This window comes from Eleutherodactylus coqui, chromosome 5 (assembly GCF_035609145.1).
Source record: "Eleutherodactylus coqui strain aEleCoq1 chromosome 5, aEleCoq1.hap1, whole genome shotgun sequence".
Lineage (NCBI taxonomy): Eukaryota > Metazoa > Chordata > Amphibia > Anura > Eleutherodactylidae > Eleutherodactylus > Eleutherodactylus coqui.
The window spans coordinates 276,918,425-276,938,740 of record NC_089841.1 but is presented as its reverse complement, the minus strand read 5'-3'; the positions used below and the strand labels follow the sequence as shown (position 1 = coordinate 276,938,740).

The 20,316-nt window shown below is 44.5% G+C and overlaps 1 protein-coding gene across 2 annotated transcripts in view; it reads right to left on the bottom strand.

Annotated features, from left to right (window-relative positions):
* The window catches only part of LOC136628676 (occludin-like), a 53,239-nt gene that overhangs the window by 8,496 nt on the left and 24,427 nt on the right, over nt 1-20,316 (bottom strand). For both annotated transcript variants that reach the window (XM_066604775.1, XM_066604776.1), the window contains exons 5-7: nt 11,467-11,634; nt 8,765-8,936; nt 8,632-8,673 (exon numbers count right to left, since the gene is read on the bottom strand). In XM_066604775.1, the coding sequence (XP_066460872.1) occupies nt 8,632-8,673; nt 8,765-8,936; nt 11,467-11,634 (382 nt within the window). The remainder of the gene's footprint in view (nt 1-8,631; nt 8,674-8,764; nt 8,937-11,466; nt 11,635-20,316) is intronic.

The following is a 20,316-nucleotide window of genomic DNA, read 5'->3' as shown; positions in this document are numbered from 1 at the left end:
GGTATCCATTTTGGGGTGCAAGTCTTCATTTATATGCGTGCTGTACAAAAAAACTGCTTTTAAAATGACAGAATTACCAAAAAAAATGAAAATCGTAATTTTTTTCCTTCTGCTTGACTTAGATTCATTCAAAAACTATGAAGACAAAAAAGTCATTGTACCCTTAGATAAATTCGTTAAGGGGTCTACTTTTCAAAATGGCATCACTTGTGGGGGTTCTCCATCGTTTTGGTCACTCAATGGCTCTACAAGTGTGCAATAGGGCCTAAATCTCCTTCAAGCAAAATTTCTGTTCCGAAAGCCACCGGCTGCTCCTTTCATTTTGGGCCCCATTGTGCATACAGACGTAATACTTGGGCCACAATGGGTATGTTTCTGAGCACGGGACAAACAGGGGTATCCATTCTGGGGTGCAAATCCTCTTTTCCCTTTGGCCTGGGTGGGCTCTCCAAGGCAGCGGGTGGAGGGAGAACATGTGACTGTTCATACATGTTGTGTTGAGGTTGTCTTGCTGTATTTTAAATGTAACAGCTCCTCAGACTGATCCATGTGGCCTGCTTCAGAGAGTGTTGGGGATCTGGCACAGGGTGAAGTAGAGGGACAGATGCTCATGGTCAACCGATGCAGACTGACTGCTGTGTGCCATGACTGAGAGGAAGAGGAGGTGGTTGTACTTGGGATATGCTGTGTCATCCACTCTATGACCTATTCTGCGTGCAGCGGATGTACTACATGGGCAGAACCACTTCTAAGGAATGGCAGAAGGCTTGTCTTACCGCATGCAGATGGTAAGGCAGGACTGCTGCCATTCCCGCTGTTGCTTCCGCAGGAGACACTTTAAGTGCCAACTTTGCTTGTCCTCTACTACCTCCAGCACCACTACCTACAAGTCCCCCCTTGCTTTCTTCTTGTTTCCTTTTTATTTATTTTTTGTTATGTTTATCAGTTGACTTTTTTAGTTTGTGGAAAACCACTGCTAGTTGAGTAAGGCCTGCAAAACAATTCGCATTGGCTGGACTGGGGACTAAATGACATCTCAGGCTGCTGACACACACTGTATGCATTTGCTGTTTCCCTGTTTGGTTTTCTTTTTGTTTTATATTAACAAAAGCACAATCGTCAACAAAATAAGCTGCAGTCCCTGGGAGCGCGCGATGTGTGAGGACAGAAGGCCGCAGAGTACAGCTCTTATCTTTGTGAGTTGTCCCTGCTTTGCATAATTGAATTGAATTCCCCAAACCCCACTGCTACCTGCATAAGGTCTACAAATAATTTACAGTTGCTGGACTGGTGACTTTGTGAGGCCGCTGACATGCACTGTGTCAGAACTGCAATATTTCCCATGTCAAAGCGTATTTTGTCTGTCTACTTTGCTGCTATATATGTTGACAGCAGTAGAAATATCCCCTCCCCCGATGTACAGACCACATTTTGCATGGGCATCTAAACGTGATGCAGCTTCTTTCTCTGCTCCCTCAAATAAAACCTCATTTAAGTTCTCTGCTGGTATACAATCTTTTACACCAGCAGCAATATATCATCTGTAGAACATCTGTTCCTAACAACAGTTTATGTGTTATATAGGCATATAAACGTCATGCAGCTTCTCTGTCCTGTGCCCAACTGTAAAAGGGTTGCTGATTACACTGTGCCTATGTTATGTATGGCTAGGTCATAGGATGCAGGGGTCCAATAAATCTGCTGCCCGTATGCAAGATGAAGGACGCATTTAGTGACATCATCAAGGTGCTTGGTTGCAGATTGGATGCATGCTGACCTCTGCAGCATGCATTATGGTGAAATTTGCCTTTCCCATGATTTTCATCCAAAATTGGTTTGGATTTTTCTAAAATCAGAGCGATTTTATTGCTTGGCCAAACCAGACGAGCAGCACTAGTTCTAATAAGAAGCGATCAAAATGTTATGTGCCCAAAAATTATTCATTCTGCACGGTGAATGCTGCAAAGATGAAACCTAAAAACCAATGGCAACCCCCCCCCCCCATCTCCCGCCCTCCAAAAACATTCCTAAATGATATATTATATGCACCCCAAACTGATGCCACAAAAATACAATAATAGTAATGGCTATGTTGCCAGAAAAGTGAGAAAGTTATGAAAAATTGGTTGGTCCTTCGTGCCTAAAATGGATCCATCATTAAAGGGTTAACAGTAATTGTTGAATTTTAAGCCCCTTCTGCGTGGCCTGTGTATACTTGCATATTTTCACTCCATTATATATATATATTTTGCTTAAGGATCTGACTCCTACTCCCAGGAAGTATGTATATGGTTTTAGCATCATGAACGTGGTTGTTCTCTCTCTTAGGGCTCTTTCACGCGAGTGTATGCGTTTTTACGTTCGGACATCCACACCGTAAGTTCGCATGAATTGAGAATTTTCAATGATGAATTCTTTTTACGCACCGTATATTCGCCGGCGCATATTTCGGTCACATATGTTCCATTTTTTACAGTGCAATGTTTTTATGCGCCGTATATTCACATATGCGAAGGAATGCATTGAAAAGCAATTTGCGTATATCGGTCAGGCATGAAAACGCGGCCAATATACGCTCATCTAAATAAAGCCTAAACCAGGTTAAATTTACCATCCATGCGCAAAATGAAGATAAAGCCTCCAAGGAGAGTAGAGGACCCGCAGATCTGTCGAGTTCCTTACATTTGTGTCAGGAACACATCAAGGTTTCTATAGGAACCATTCACTCCTATTTCCTTACAAGTATCCGACGTGGTGGACATATCTGCACTATTTCAGCAGTGGTGAGCCACAGGCACACTGGGAGGACTTACCCTTCAGAATTGATAAGGGGAAGTCATTTTCATTTCAGACATTTCTGGTGTATCAACAGGATGTGCTCTAATTGTCTGATAGATGTGTTCTACCACTGCAGCACACGAGTATCTCCAGAAGAGGGGGCCACTGACTGGGGAAAGGTTAGGGATACGGCCATGACAACCCTCTGCACTGATTTCTATGAAAATGTAAACGGACCTGAACTTTTTACAAGTTTTCTAAAGTCTAACAAGTTCCCCCTCATTTGCTGCTGTTTGCACCTGTTTTAATGTCTGTAAGTTCTGATTTTCAGGCGGTTTCCCCCTTTTCTGTTGCCCTGCTGTTTTCAATCCACTTTCGTGCAAGCCTATTTTGTCAGTAGCTTACTGTCCTGCACTTCCTTGCCTTGACTTCCCATGCTGCATTGCACTGTCTGTAGTCCAATCAGCTGGGGGCAGTATCTTAACCCCTTAACGACCGGGCCATAGTGTTTTTACGTCCTCAGCAAGTGGGCTTTATTCTCTGAAGACGTAAAAACATGCGTCCTGCAGAGAATACAGCCCCGTACCCGCAGGTAGCCGACAGCATGGAGCTGTCATCCCGGGCTGCGGGGACCCCCCCCCCCGGCATTGCGATCGGCGCTATCCAATGGATAGCGCGGATCGCAAAAAAGTAAATAAAACTGCCCCAAAAGTTAGATATTCAGCTCCCCTGATGGATCGGAACCATCAGGGGAGCTGAAAATTCTCACCTGTCTTGTCGGCGGTGTCCCCCGGAGATCTGGTCCTCCCGGACCCGCCGGCGGCCTTCTGCGCATGCGCGCCAGACAATTACGTCACGCGCATGCGCAGAAGCCCGGGAGCCCCCGGCAAATTCAAAACCTCCTGGCTCCCGGCTCCTGAAGGTAGCCAGGAACCAGGAGGTGTTACTGGGGACCGCGGTGAGCGGTCCCCGGGCCCGCGATCGCCGCAATCCATCGGATAGCGGCGATCGCGAAAAAGTTTGAAAAGTAAAAAAAAAGTGCTAGTTTCACCTCCCCTCATGGATCGGATCCATGAGGGGAGGTGAAAATACTCACCTAAGTCGTCCCCGATGTCCCGATGTCCCGGGTGCCCAAATCCCCGTCTGCGCATGCGCGCCCGATGTCAATCATCGGGCGCGTGCACAGACGGGCTCGAGCCCCGGGAAATTTAAAATTTCTCTGCTCCAGGCTGCCATGTGTAGCCTGGAACAGAGGGATGTCAATGGAGACATGATCACTGTCATTCAATGGAGGATGGATCAAAGTACGCACATAAGGCCCCCAGATTTATCCGCGGACCTTACCCCAGCTTCTGCGCACACGCCCGTCGCCAAAATGGCGGACGCATGCGCAAAAGCCGTGGATTGCCAGGATAATTGAAAATCCCCCTGCTCCTGGCTACAAAACTGAGCCAAGAGCCCGGAGATTTCACGGCGGGCCGCGGTGAGCGGTTCCTGATCACGTGTTCGCCGTTATCCAATGGATAATGGCGATCACGTAAAAGTTTTAAAAAAAATTTGAAGTTTCATCTCCCCTCACCGATGCGATCGGTGAGAAGAGATGAAACTTTTTACCGGAGGCCTCCGTATTTGAACCCCGATGCAATCCTCCTCCGTGAACTTACCCGGATTCTGCGCATGCGACCGTCGGTAAAACACCGGACGCATGCACAGGAGTCGGGGAGCCCAGGAAACTTAAAATCTCCTTGCTCCCAGCGACCAACGGTCACCGAGAGCCTGGGGCAGTGACGGGTGGCCTCATTGAGCGGTCCCCGGTCACGTGATAAAAAGGTAGCGATCTACCTTTGGCCGGTCTCACATGACCGGATAGGAATTACGGATTCCGCATGCGTCTGATCCGTGGTAATACGCAGATCAATCAAATTGGATTACCCAATTCCGCTCACATTAGCGGGTCGGAATTGTGTAATCCACTCGCAGAAAAGAGAACGCAGCAGGTTCTATTTTACCGCGGATATCAGCAACATAGAGCCCATTGTGCTCCGTGGTCGTGGATATACCCGCAGCCCATACGCAACTACGTTGTATACAGGCTGCGGGTACCCGCGTCATCGCTAAGCGACGGCGCAGGAAATACAAACAAGAAAAAGGTGTACTGCGCATGACCGCCCGTGTGAGTAGGCAGTTATGCGCAGTACATTACGCGGCTGTATGCAGGGTCACAGCCGGCTCACAGCTGGGATCCGCTGCCGGCCTCCACAAGCAGATTCCACCTACGGCCGTGTGAGCCCGGCGTTATTCAGACCGCTACCTGTAATACGCAATTTACAAGAAGCCCCGGGAACGCTCGCCTTCCTGCAGTTCCAGGAGCAGCTTGTTGAGCGCCTTCTATGTGAGACCGCCGCACCTCATCAAGCTTACGGAGACTCACGGAACGCCACTTTTTACACCCCATACCCACCACTGAGGTCAAGAAATGACCCCCAAAAAGCATGAAAGGAGAGGGGATACCCGGTTTTATTCCCCATAGGCCCATTCCAACCAGCCCCCATAATTACCCCTGTCTTCGGAAATACCACACAGTTCACATTATTACTTTTATCTAAGATTTGCGAACGCCAAAAAGGGTGCGGAGTGTGTGGGGAGGGGGGGGGGATTTTTAGGGAGTCAATTTTATTCCGTTCAAATAAGCAATGGGGCCCGGAATGTATTCAGTTGTGCCCTGAAATCCAACGGGTGTTCCCTGCATTATAGGCCTTGCCATGTGTCTTGTAAGTAGATTAGGGCCACAATGGGTATGTTTCTGAACTCGGGACAAACGGGGGGATCCATTTTGGAGTGAACGTCTTCATTCCTATGTACCCTGTACAAAAAAACTGTTTTTAAATTTAAAAAATTGCCAAAAAAATTGAAAATCGTAACTTTTTCCTTCTGCTTTGCTTAGATTCATTCAAATACTGTGGGGTCAAAATACGCAGTACACCCCTAGATGAATTCGTTAAGGGGTCTAGTTTTCAAAATGGGGTCATTTGTGGGGGTTCTTTATCGTTTTGGCCGCTCAATGGCTCTACAAGTGGGCAATGGGGCCTGGAATTAATTCAGTTGTACCCTGAAATCTAACGGGTATTCCTTTTATTGTAGGCCTAGCCATGAGTCCTGTAAGTCTATTAGGGCCACAATGGGTATGTTTCTGAACACGGGACAAACAGGGGTATCCATTTTGGGGTAAAAGTTGTCATTTATATGTGTGCTGTACAAAAAAAACAGTTTTTAAATTGATGCAATAGCCCAAAAAAATGAAAATCGTAATTTTTTTCTTACTGCTTTGCTTAGATCTATTCAAAAATTGTAGGGTTAAAATACACAGTACACCCCTAGATAAATTCGTTAAGGGGTCTAGTTTTCAAATTGGGGTGATTTGTGGGGGTTCTCTATGGTTTTGGGCGCTCAAGGGCTCTACAAGTGGGCAATGGGGCCTAAAAGGACTTCAAGCAAAATCTACTGTATGTTCTGAAAGCCACCGATTACTCCTTTGATTTTGGGCCCTGTTGTGCATGCGGACATAAGATTAGGGCCACAATGGGTATATTACTGAAAACAGTACAAACAGGGGTATCCATTTTGGGGAGCGAGTCTTCCTTCATATGTGTGCTGTACAAAAAAAGCTGTTTTTAAAATGACAGAATTGCCAAAAAAACGAAAATCCTAATTTTTTCCTTTTGCTTTGCTTGAATTTATTCAAAAACTGTGGGGTCAAAATACACAGTACACCCCTAGATAAATTCGTTAAGGAGTCTAGTTTTCAAAATGGGGTCATTTGTGGGGGTTCTATATGGTTTTAGGCGCTCAAGAACTCTACAAGTGGGCAATGGGGCCTAAAAGGACTTCAAGCAAAATCTATGTTCTGAAAGCCACCGATTACTCCTTTCATTTTGGGCCCCGTTGTGCATGCGGACATAAGATTAGGGCCACAATGGGTATATTACTGAAAACAGTACAAACAGGGGTATCCATTTTGGGGAGCGAGTCTTCCTTCATATGTGTGCTGTACAAAAAAAGCTGTTTTTAATATGACAGAATTGCCAAAAAAACAAAAATTCTAATTTTTTCCTTTTGCTTGGCTTAAATTCATTCAATAACTGTGGGGTCAAAATATGCAGTACACCCCTAGATAAATTCCTTAAGGGGTCTAGTTTTCAAAATGGGGTCATTTGTGGGGGTTTTCTATGGTTTTGGGCGCTCAAGAACTCTACAAGTGTGCAATGGGGTCTAAAAGGACTTCAAGCAAAATTTCTGTTCTGAAAGACACTGACTACTCCTTTCGTTTTGGGCCCCGTTGTGGACTCAGATATAATATTAGGGCCACAATGGGTATATTACTGAACACGGGATAAACAGGGGTATCCATTTTGGGGTGTAAATCCTCATTTTCAAGTAAACTATAGGAAAAAAATATGTCTTTAAAATGATAGATTTGCAAAAATATGAAATTTTACTTTTTCTCCTCTAAATTGAATTAATTCCTGAAAAAAAACTGTGGGGTCAAAATACTCATGACACCCCTCAGTGAATAAACTAAGGGGTGTAGTTTTTAAAATAGGGTCACTTGTGGGGGTATCTATCATTTTGACTCCTATGAGCCTTTCCAATCTTGGATTGGTGTAGGAAAACAAAGCGTTTCTCAAAATGCTGAAAAGTAATGTTAAATTTGTACGCCTCCTAAATGGTTAAAAAAACCCGAAAGTTTTTCCAATGTGCGCCCAAACTAAAGTAAACGGGTGGAAATATAAATCTTAGCAAAAATTTCTATATTATGTTTGCACATATTTAAGATATTGCAGTTGGAAATGTGAAAAAATTAAGATTTTTTCAAACTTTTCCCAATTTTGGTGCTTTTAATAAATAAACACAAATTCTATCGGTCTATTTTTTCCGCCTAAATGAAGTACAATATGTGGCAAAAAAACAATGTCAGAATCGCTTGGATATGCAAAACCTTTCTGGTGTTTTTCCATGTTAAAGTGACACATGTCAGATTTGCAAAATTTGGCCTGGTCATTAAGGCGTAAACAGGCTTGGTCACTAAGGGGTTAATACCTCAGCTCTCCCAGGACAATTGCAGTAGTCTGGCTAAATGGTCAGTAAACCCACTATGATATGTATACACACACTTCAAATGTGGTTTACAGTGGAAAAACAACAACATGTTAATGTACGTATATTTCTGCAATGAGACTAACACAAGCTAGTAGATGAGCAGAAGTTGTCTGAAAAGTTAGTGCCCCTTTAAGAAAAAGCCAAGTGTGCTGGACATCTCAGGAGATCCCTGTTCTGAAGACTGGTGCGGCTCCCTGAGGAACCTCATGTTATATGCACAGTAAATATAACAGTAATGCAGTTCAAATGTGTATATTCAACCTCGGCATTTTCTTGGCACTTACTTTGCAAATACTTTGAATGTTTGCTTTTGCATTACAGCCACAATAGCGCGCAGCAGCATCCACTTATTTCGCTGTCTAGCTTTGTACATTTTAGCTGTGCTGTGTATATACAGTAGTAACAGGTCATTTAAGCATAGCATACTAATATAATGCAAACAGTCATATATTCAGTGTTGGCATTTTACTTGACACTTGCAAAGTGCTGCTGCTGCATAGTTTGGGAGTATTTGCAGGTCCCAGAGAATACCCTGTGGTTATGCAATAAAAGTCTGTGATCCCTTTAACCTAATATATATCATTGACTTGCAGAACACACATATAGCGCAGGGAAAGGAAAACGTTTCTGAAAGCCGCTTATGAGGAAATAATAGAAAGTCAAGTTTGAGGTAAAGCGAGATGCAGGAACACTTACTCTTTTAGTATCCTTCAGCCTGTTGTACTCTTCTGCCACTCCCTGCAAGCACACAGAATCATTCAGTTAAGGTTGCCGTATGGCTGTTTCTAAGAGGAAGGGGTTAGGGTTAATCATGGATGTGGTGCAGTACCTGGTACTGCGTGGTGCCCTCCGCCAGTCCATCGAGTTGCTTGTTCAGCTGCTGCAGCTGAGTGTTGATATCATCCATCTCTGCGCACATTTTCTTGTATCGCTTCAGGTCAGAATCAAATTCGCGCTTATAATCCTGCCGTTGGAAATCGGAGGTAATTGGTGGGTACAAACTAAAGAGGGAGACACAACACATTCATTATTCAGGAAGAGGTCAGCTCGAGAGGCTCCACCGCCTGCAGATGTATCTGTTCTAGCTCCAGGTACTTCCACAGGTTAATGGCCCCGTTGCATCTAACAAGAATCTCAGCATTCTCATTGCCCCGTTAACGAGCTGCTGACATCATCAGCAGCCTATTTACACTGGCAAGTCATCGGTGGAAATTGGGAATGAGAAGCGCCGGACCTCATTCACTGCCCAGTTGTTGGCTCGCAATGAAACTTAACGATTATCATTCACTTTAGTTCATTTGAGTGATTTTTGATAATTGTTCTATCTAAACGCACCTGGGGGCATCTTTCACGCATCCATAGGTGTTTTTACATGCGCCCACAGGTGCCATAAAAATGCGTGAACGGGCGCACAAATCTAACGTTTGTGCACCCATTCAGACGGCAGCGGCACATACGCCAAGGCCGCAATGCGATTGCCTTCCCTTCTCTCCCCCTCGCCAGCTCATCTCCTCTCTCCTTCCCTCTGGCTGTTTGCAATGGGAGTGGGCAGGACGGGGGCAGAGTTAAGCAACCCCCTGCCCCTTGTCTGCAGCTATTCACGTCCCACCCCCTCCCATTGCAAACAGCTGGAGGGAAGGAAAGAGGAGGAGAGAAGATCCCCTCCCTTCTCCGGTCACTGTCATTGGCTCCCATAGGAGCCCATGGCAGTGGCCGACGTATTCCAGCCTGAAATATAGTTCCAGGACTATCTTTTCGGCCCAGCGTGAAAGCGCCCAGCGCTATATTGGCCGGCCGGACGCTTTTATGCCGCGGGAATACGGCCATGGGATCCGATGCATTGGAGACACGTGACAGCTTGTAAACTTAATTTCCCAGCAGCACAGTGTGGTTCCAAGCACCTCCTTATGATCCATTTACATTTGAAGAACTGTTGGGCAGCAATTACACAGGACTAAGTATCGCTGGTATCGGTCAAAGTGCTGCTGGAATGAAGGCGAAGCGGGTTGGGGAGCATGAATGACCTTATAAGTCTCCTTATGCCTTCTTGGTGCTCTCCCTAAGGGCTCATTCAGACAAGCGCACTTAATGCACGCTTCTAAAAGAACCAATGGGTTTCTAAAGAAGCGTTCACATGCGTGGAATTCGAACTGCAAAACAGTGCGCACCTAAAAAAGATAGGACATGCACTATCTTTGGTGCGTGATTTGCAGGAGTTTCCATTGACTCCTATGGGAGCAGGAGTTAATGAAAACTCCTGCGCAGGGAATAGCTTTCCCACTGCTTACAGCAGGACATTTAAAAGCTGCTTCTGCATGGAAGTACCTTTTAAATGTCCCGCTGCTAACACCTTAGTCACCCTAGGGATGAGGGGACTCCCCGAGTGTTCCATTAATCCTTGCGGGGAGTCCCCTCATCACTGAACACTGTGACAGTGCCACAGTGTTCAGTGATGAAGGGATTCCGTGCGGGGATGAAAGAATGCCCTACCACAGCTGTCACAGCTGTGGCAGAGGACCGCGATGCTATCCCATTGCTTCTGCTGCCCCATTGAAAACAATGGGATGAAGGCAACCCCTACAGCAATGATTTTCTGGGAGGGGGCTTGAAATATAAGCCCTACCCCGAAAATCATCCCTAGCTGCATAAAAAAAAATCATAACTCACCTAGAAGCGCTGTCTGTCTCTTCTTTGTGGTCCCCAGCAGTCTTCTTCTGTATTTCTTCTGTGCGGGGACTGAAAAATCCCTGCCTCCTGAAAGCCCTGCCTCTGATTGGCTACGTGCTGTGACCAGTCAGAGGCAGTGCTCAGCTATTCATTGAATATTTGCATGGGAATGTTTAGCTTGCAAAGAAAAAGGCTGAGAGAAGACTTAATAGCTGTCTACAAATATCTGAAGGGCTGTCACAGTGCGGAGTGATCAGCCCTATTCTCACCTGTACAAGGAAAGACAAGAAGCAATGGGATGAAACTGAAAGGGAGGAAACAGATTAGATATTAGACAGTGAGGGGGATCAATGAGTGGAACAGGTTACCATGGGAGGTGGGGAGTTCTCCTTCAATGGAAGTGTTCAAACAAAGGCTGGACGGACATCTGTCTGGGATGATTTAGTGATCCTGCACTGAGCAGGGGGTTGGACCCGATGACCCTGGACGACCCGATGACCCTGGACGTCCCTTCCAACTCCACCATTCTATGACTCTATGATTCATTTCTCCACAGATAAAGAGGGCCACCAGAGTATTTACCCAGAGGCCTCCACCATCTTTTATCCAGCCTTGTTAACATGCATTTATATCTACAGTAGATATACTCCCTGTCTAGTTCAATCAACAAGAAGGCAGGGATCTGTGTCACTGTTCATGCACACCAGCATTCGCCTCCATGTGCAGCTATATGCATAAGTACAATTTACAAGTCATAGGCTGTAGAGAGAACGGCTCTATTAGACTCCTTGTGTTTTTCACCAGTCATGATTGGTGTTCAAGCCTTGCCTAAGTTCCACCATCATGGTTTCCTAATGTATTTACCTGTCCCACTCCTCCAGATCTCTTTCGTCTCCAGATTCAACTGCTGTTGTGTAATCTGTTTCATACTGGGATTCATCCAGCTCTGGGTTTCTTCTCCATCGTCGCCCCCTTCGGACTGGAGGCCTTCCCCTGCTCACTTCCTGGGTCTCTCTAACTGATGCAGATGAGCTGTTACAACACAGGATCATACTCATTTATTGGCATGATAACCAACTAGGAAAAACTTCTTGACAATTTCTAGCACTAAACAATTTCTTCTTGCATTGGGGAAGCACTGAACCCCAAAGCTGTGACTGTAGTAATTTATTCTAAAACAGATAGATGATTGGTTCCAGTTAACTGTCTGCAAATGTCATTGTTTGCTTAGTGGCTGAAGCAGGCTATACACATTACACTGCTTTCACACAGCCATGAAAATCTCGCGAGATGCACACTTCTTACACAAATATGGACCCCATTCTTTTGAATGGAGTCATATACATTGCGATTTTCTGCCACATTGCCGAATGCTCTATCTCTGCACGCTCCTTGGAAAGACAATGCATGACGTTTGATGTACATGCAAGTGCAATGTGAGGTTTCTCATTTAAACAATGGGAAACACTTACCAATCCTCCAATGTGGGTGAAAGCCTGCTGGAGGATCGCAACCTCACAGAAGTGATGGGAGGTGTTTAGACAGAAAAAAGGCTCCCATCCGCTGGACATTGTGCGTGCGCGGCCGTGATATCGTCTTTGGCTTTTTGTAGGTAGCCTTAGATGTATATCGGCCAAACCTTCCAACTTCCGCGGGATTGGCCGGCCATCTAATGCGTATGAGGTCCTTCAAACTCAAATATTGAGAAGGATGAGCATTGGTTAGTTGCATCTCAAGTTGCCTGATTCTTTTTTTTTCTCAGGTTGTTCTCAGGAACATAAGCTACCGCTATTGGAAATTGGCAGCGGATTACTCCCTTTCCATAACGGCTCCCACCCACTTACGAGGGCGATAGTGCGTTTTTAAAATCGCTGCGATATCGCAGCTGCCAACGTGCGATTTTTGTGCGATTGCGCTGCGATTTTCCCCCACTAAACTCGCATCGCAAAGCTCTATGCATTGTGACTGTCCTGCGTTTTTTTATCGCAGTGTTTTTGACACTTTAAACTTAATTATAGAGCAAAGCATCGCAACACAGTCGCGCATGCGATTCTGTGATGTGCGATGCATTTTTACGGCAACCATAGACTTGCGTGGGCGAGAAAAAAATAGGACATCGCACTAATATAGGGCAGTCGCAAGCGAGAAAAAAACGCAAATGTGCATAGCCACATTACAACTTATTCGTGTCAAACTACAAAGCTTTAGCGCTCTATTGCAGTGCTAAAAAACGCAACTCGCTAACGCAAGTGGGTGGGAGCCCTTATTTAGAACACATGCACTTCAAAGTTCTAGCACACAGGCAGCCCTGGATTGGGAGAGACCAAAGCAGCACATTTCCTCCCACTAAAGTGAGGAAAAGCTGACAATTATAAATAGGAGCCTAAGGAGAGCAGAACTGGTGAAAAATATCATATAGCGGCCGAAAGTGGTCGGAAACAGTGTTATTATATACCGGATCATTGCACAGACCAAGCACTTGTTGCTCCTGTGTTCAGATTGTCTATTGGTTTACTACTGCACGCTATGTCTTATTTTGTCTATTAAGAGTGAGATTTATGTTGGCATTATATACTGTAACGATTACTATTTGCCATGTACACACACAACAGTTTATACTATAATATCACTGATCGTTACAGTAAATAATCCAGTTCTGTAGCTCACCCCTCCAGGCTATGTATTCTGGACTTTTCTTCTGCCTTCCAGGTCACATGACCAGCACTCTGACTCTGTTCTGTGTCCTGCAGTTAATGGGTCAGTTTTATGACAAGTGTCATAAGTAAAATTGTCTTTCTTGCCCATAGTAACCAATGTGTTATTTCCTCTGGGCGCACTACAGCACCACACCTCAGCACGGACGAAAGATGGGGTCCAAATAAAACCACAACAACTCTCAGTGTTGCAAATACACAACTCCAGGCAAAGATGGAAGGACCCTGTCTCTTACTAATCAGGGGAAGTGGGGCACCTGTCAAAGGCGAAGGGAGAGGTGCCCGCATAAGATGCAGACAAGGACAACATCCCTAGCATACTGTCATATGATCCGTCGCGTCGCGTCAGTTCCGGTTCATACCCGAGTGTAGGATGTTGGTTCTAACGCATGCTCAGTAATGCTTGGGTGACTAGTATGGTCCCTGGCAGACCGCTGATTGGATATTACAGGAATGGAGGTGTGTCTGGAGATAATGGCAAACCGCTGATTAGATAATATAGAAATAGAGGTGTTCTTTGAGATAATGGATGCCGGATCAGCTGCAATATATCGTGGAGACATGTGTAAGTTTATTTTCTAACCAATAATGATTTATTTACTACAGCTGTTGGCACTCAAGCCTGGACCAATCATCTGTTGTGTATCTGTGGGTGTGTATAGTGTGGGCATTATGGGTGTTGTTTTTAGTTTTCTATTTAATAGGGGCTTATTGCCCTGGTACTGCATGCTTGATAAAGACCTAGTATGTGAGGTCGAAACGTCGCAGTCTGTTTTATGCATTTATACTAGGGAAATAAAAGAAGATTTTTACAAGAAAAACTTATCCAGCGTGCTGGTCCTCCTTTTGAAATTTCTCCTGTCTGGTGTGAGGATCTACAAATCCGGATCCATTGGTGAGGAACGTGCACCATAAGTGTATTCACGTGTGCTCACTAAAAGGTCGTGCTGCTTTCCGCCTTCTTTGAATTAAAGGACAACAGCTGTCCAGACCATCCTCAGGAAAGGTGAGAGACATGCTGCAAGCTAATCTGCATAACACCAGCTCTGAGACGGAAAAACGACCAGTAAAATGACCAGCACTCTCTAATCAGAGGGGCTGGTATTTATGTGCAGCAGACCAAAGGGGGTTGGCTGGTTGGAGAAACTCTAATAGTACTACAGATCCCAGCAGCACAACCTAACACAATCACAGCAAAGTTTTCATTTTTCAAGAGCAGAATACAAACTGAAAGCTGAGAGTCAGCAAGAGAGTCAGTTTTTCTTTATAACGATTGTCATAAAACTGCCCCATTAACTGCAGGACAACAGCCATATTCCCACCAGGTATTGCTTTTAGCTGCTACCTGCATGGCTATATCCCTGTTTGTCTCACTGGATGCAACTTGTGTTTGAAAGACCTACACATTTCATCGTTGATGCCTCCATGCATCTAGTGAAGGCAGGGGCGTATCTAAAGGCTCAGGGGCCCAGATGCAAATGTTCAGCTCGGCCTGCCCCCCTCTGTCCAGTAGCCATACCTAAACCATGCTGCCTACAGCTGCAAAACGAATTTGCATACTTGATTTAGCCCCTTGGTATAAGCCTCCAAACATGACCCACTTCCTGGACTACATAAGGATTTGTTTGTAGCCTCTTAGGCCAATATTTCACATGGATAAGTTCGATATTGCAGCGGATGTGAAGCATTTTTGTATCAAAAACGTATCTCGTATCATTCCAGGAAAGAAGCGATCCTCAGCCGCGGCTGACAATGGGGAGACCTTTCATTGCATCGTGCGCACCTATCACATGTTATTGCTGGCCCCAATACAAAACAATGGGAGATGTTAAGCAAGAGCACACCCAAATGTACGGCTGCAGATATCTCATATCTCCTGTATATAATGATATATGTACAGCTGGTATAAGTTATACATCCTGTATATAGTGATATGGAGCATGCTGGTATAACTAGGGTATCTCCTGTATATAATTATATATGCACAGCTGGTATTAGTTATACATCTCCTGTATATAGTGATATGGAGCATGCTGGTATAACCTGGGGATCTCCTGTATATAATTATATATGTACAGCTGGTATACATTATACATCTCCTGTATATAGTGATATGGAGCATGCTGGTATAACCTGGGGATCTCCTGTATATAATTATATATGTACAGCCGGTATAAGGTATACATCTCCTGTATATAGTGATATGGAGCATGCTGGTATAACCTGGGTGTCTCCTGTATATAATTATATATGTACTGCTGGTATAGGTTATACATCTCCTGTATATAGTGATATGGAGCATGCCGGTGTAACCTGGGGATTTCCTGTATATAATTATATATGTACAGCTGGTATAAGTTATACATCTCCTGTATATAGTGATATGGGGCATGCTGGTATAACCTGGGTATGTCCTGTATATAATTATATATGTACAGCTGGTATAAGTTATACATCTCCTGTATATAGTGATATGGGGCATGCTGGTATAACCTGGGTATGTCCTGTATATAATTATATATGTACAGCTGGTATAAGTTATACATCTCCTGTATATAGTGATATTGAGCATGCTGGTATAACCTGGGGATCTCCTGAATATAATTATATATGTACAGCTGGTATAAGTTATACATCCCCTCTATACAGTGATATGGAGCATGCTGCTATAACCTGGGTATCTCCTGTATATAATTATATATGTACAGCTGGTATAAGTTATACATCTCCTGTATATAGTGATATGGAGCATGCTGGTATAACCAGGGTATCTCCTGTATATAATTATATATGTACAGCTGGTATAAGTTATACATCTCCTGTATATAGTGATATGGAGCATGCTGGTATAACCTGGGTATCTCCTGTATATAATTATATATGTACAGCTGGTATAAGTTATACATCTCCTGTATATAGTGATATTGAGCATGCTGGTATAACCTGGGGATCTCCTGAATATAATTATATATGTACAGCTGGTATAAGTTATACATCTCCTGTATATAGTGATATGGAGCATGGTGGTATAACCTGGGTATCTCTTGTATATAATTATATATGTACAGCTGGTATAAGTTATACATCTCCTGTATATAGTGATATGGAGCATGCTGGTATAACCTGGGGATCTCCTGTATATAATGATATATGTACAGCTGGTATAGGTTATACATCTCCCTGTATATAGTATGGAGCATGCTGGTATAACCTGGGGATCTCATGTATATAATTATTTATGTACAGCTGGTGTAAGTTATACATCTCCTTGTATATTTTCGAGCAGGATAATGCTCGGCCGCACACACAAGGGGGTCACAGGAGCCCCCACAACATTGTCATACTTCCGTTGCTGCCCATTCACAGGGTTTATCTCCAATAGAATGAGTATGGGACCATCTGGGACACCAACTTTCACAGCCTACGAGTTTGCACAATCTAGAGGCTCAGTTACAGCAAATGTGAAGCGATATGTGGAGGATAGCATATGGAACCTGTATGTCTCCATGCCTGCCCGTATCAGTAGAAATAGGAAAGTCCCGCAGCACACCTAACACATGCACTTAAGTGCAGAGGTTCCAATCTGTGTATGCCAAGCCACCTGTGGAGTCATGAACCCAACCCCAAATAAATGCAATGGTGTCCAAGGAGGCGGCAGCATCAACGGTGTAGAAATTGTATTGAAAAAGACTTAGATTAAGTCAAAACGTCGCCATTTTATGGAGCAATAAAACCTTTTTCTACAATTTCTACACCGTTGATGCTGCCGCCTCCTTGGACACCATTGCCTGCCCGTATCACATCTTGCATCCAAGATACAGGCGGTACAACAAGGTACTAGAGCCTCCATGCGTGCCCGTATTACATCTTGTATCCAAGCTAGAGGTGGTACAACAAGGTTCTAGAGCCTCCATGCCGACCTGTACCACATCTTGTATCCAAGCTAGAGGTGGTACAACAGGGTACTAGAGCCTCCATGCCTGCCCATGAGAAGGTACAGGTCCATAAAATGGAAGAATCTGTCTCAAAATGGCTGCTAGATACAAAATGGAGCATTACAAGATGTAAATAAGCTTGTGCGTAGTGAAACAATAATTCAAGTAGAAATAACTTTAGAGCATGAGATTCGGTGCAATGTCTAATGATTTGTTTTTATTCTTCCGAGAACCAAGCCTGAAAAAATCGTTATCAGAAGAAACCCTCCCACGCCCTGAGCTCTGGGAAAAAAACGAATCGTGCTAATAAGATGCTGCGACCATCCAAACTCACAAGGGAGGATGAGATAACATTAACATTTGAAGGACATTTCATATATATTCTCACACTATGCTGTAATGTTTTATTTTTTAACCCAATGAGATTAAAGCCGTGACTAATGACATATTCCTTTCCTGTATTGAGAAACGCTATGAAAAGTTAATAAAGATTCAGAGTACGTACGCCTTAAGCAGAGTGAGCTATATACTTGCCGGGGCTCTCTCTACGTATCTGAGGAGAACTAGAAACCGACTCTTTGTGTGGTTCTTGGCCTCCGTGGTGCACCGGATACAAATTGATTTGGAACCCAAGGCTTGAAAGGTTAATGTGACCTAGCGGTCCTTAACACCCATATCACATCTTGTATCCAAGCTAGAGGTGGTACAACAAGGTTCTAGAGCCTCCATGCCGACCTGTATCACATCTTGTATCCCAGCTAGAGGCAGTACAACAGGGTACTAGAGCCTCCATGCCCCCCGTATCACATCTTGTATCCAAGCTAGAGGCGGTACAACGGGGTACTAGAGCCTCCATGTTCGACCGTGTCACATCTTGTATCCAAGCTAGAGGCGAGTATTGCCTTTTGCGAGTACCTGCCTGCTCGTCTCAAAAGATTCAGGTGCCGGCGGGGGTGAGTGGTGAGTTGCAGGAGTGAGCAGGGGGTGAGCGGGGGGTAGAGAGAGAGATCTCCCCCCTGTTCCTCGCTGCTCTCCCTCACCGCTCCCCGCCGACACCCGAATCTTTTGAGGCGAGTGGGCAGGTACTCGCAAAAGGCAATACTCGCTCAAGTAATTTGCTTTAGCGAGTACGCTCGCTCATCTCTAAACAGCATACTAGAGCCTTCATGCCTTTCCATATCACATCTTGTATCAAAGGTAGAGGCGGTACAACAGGGTACTAGAGCATCCATGCCTGCTTGTATCACATCTCGTATCCAAGCTAGAGGTGGTACAACAGTACTAGAGCCTCCATGCCCGCCAATAGTAATAGTGACGCCCATATTGTCCCCAGTAGTAATAGTGACCCTCTATTGTGGCCCCAGTAGTAATAATGACCCCTATTGTGACCCCAGTAGTAATAGTGACCCCCACATTGGTCTCAGTAACAATAGTGACCCCACAGTAGCCCCAGTAATAATAATAACCCCACATTAGCCTCAGTAGTAATATTAACCCCCTCAGTAGCAATGGTAACCCCACAGTAGCCCCAATAAAAATATTAACCCCCTCAGTAGCCCCAGCAGTAATATTAACCCCCTCTGTAGTATTAACCCATCAGTAGCCCCAGCATAATATTAACCCCCTCAGTAGCCACAGTAATTACAGCCCGGCCAAACCATATATATACCTCCTCCTCTTCTAGGCGCTGATCCCAGGTGCACAGTGAAGTCAGTCTGTGTGCCTGGAACATTTCCTCCCTTGTCCTCTCATGCGGAACTAAGGAGGAGAGGTCAGGGGAGGAGGATTCTGGGTGCACACTGACGTCAGAGGTAGCTAAGTTTTCAGGTTAGGGCTGGATAATATTTTGGATAAAGTATTTGATAAGAAGAAAGGGTTTCAATTTGAAACATTCTTCAACAAATACTTTTTTAGAACTGGAAATGTGATTGTCTACAACAGAAGACTAAAGTAGGATCTGAGAATAGTAGTCCTCCAAGGTGAAGGGTAGAGGATTGCTCTACAACCCTTCCAGTAGGGGGCAGACTGAGATGTTATGTCCAAGCCTAGACGGCAATCTCTCCACCTCTTTGGGTCATCAACACTATAAAGTCCAGGTACAGGCCGCAGCAGAATATGCTTAACTTATCCTCAAGTACCACCATGGGATTGTATCCATGGTTGGGGAGATGGAAGGCTGGATGGTATTTTAGAATATTCATGCAGTTGTCCTTCCCAAAACGGTGTCAACGTTTTTCTACTAACAGGAAACCATGCTTCCTGCCTTATTTTTGTTGCTTATATAGCGCCAACATATTCTGCAATGCTGTGCGCATATTTTTCATCACTCATCGGTCTGTGTCCCCTATGGTGTTCACAATCTAAATGTCCTAACACAGACACATGCTTAATGGGGTCCATCTTTTACCCATGAGTATGTTTCTTTAATAGAAATTCATAAAGCCTAGTGTGGCGCAGAAATGCAGTCCTAAGCTCTGAAAGTTGAGAGTTTAATCCCCGCTTGGTTCAGGTAGCCGGTTCATGGTTTACTCAGCCTTCCATCCTTCCGAAGTCGGTAAAATGAATACCCAGCTTTGTGGGGGGTAATAAATAATAATTAATTGAAAGCGCTGCGGAATAAGCTGGTGCTATACAAATAACATGACTTATTTTTTATTTATTTATAAGTTTCAACCTTTATAAATCTTACAATCAAGCTGAAAACCAGAATGGAAAAATACAATATTATGTACAAAAGGCCACATAATAACAATATATGAAAGGCCATGTAATAAGAACATAGATTATGGTCAAAGTTTGGAGACCTCATGCCCTCAACCCACAGAATAAGGCTTCTTTCACATGAGCGCATATCGGCCCGCTGTTTTCACGGCCGGATGATATGCGCTGTGATCTGATGAATTGGATTCCAATGCATCAGAACACATGGGTGTATTTGTGAGACTTAAAAACGCCCGGACCAGCCAATATAGCGCCGGGCGTTTTTACGTCGGACCCAAAACATAGTTCAGAACTACGTTTTGGCTGGAATACGTCCAGCCGCTGCACGGGTCCTATGGGAGCCC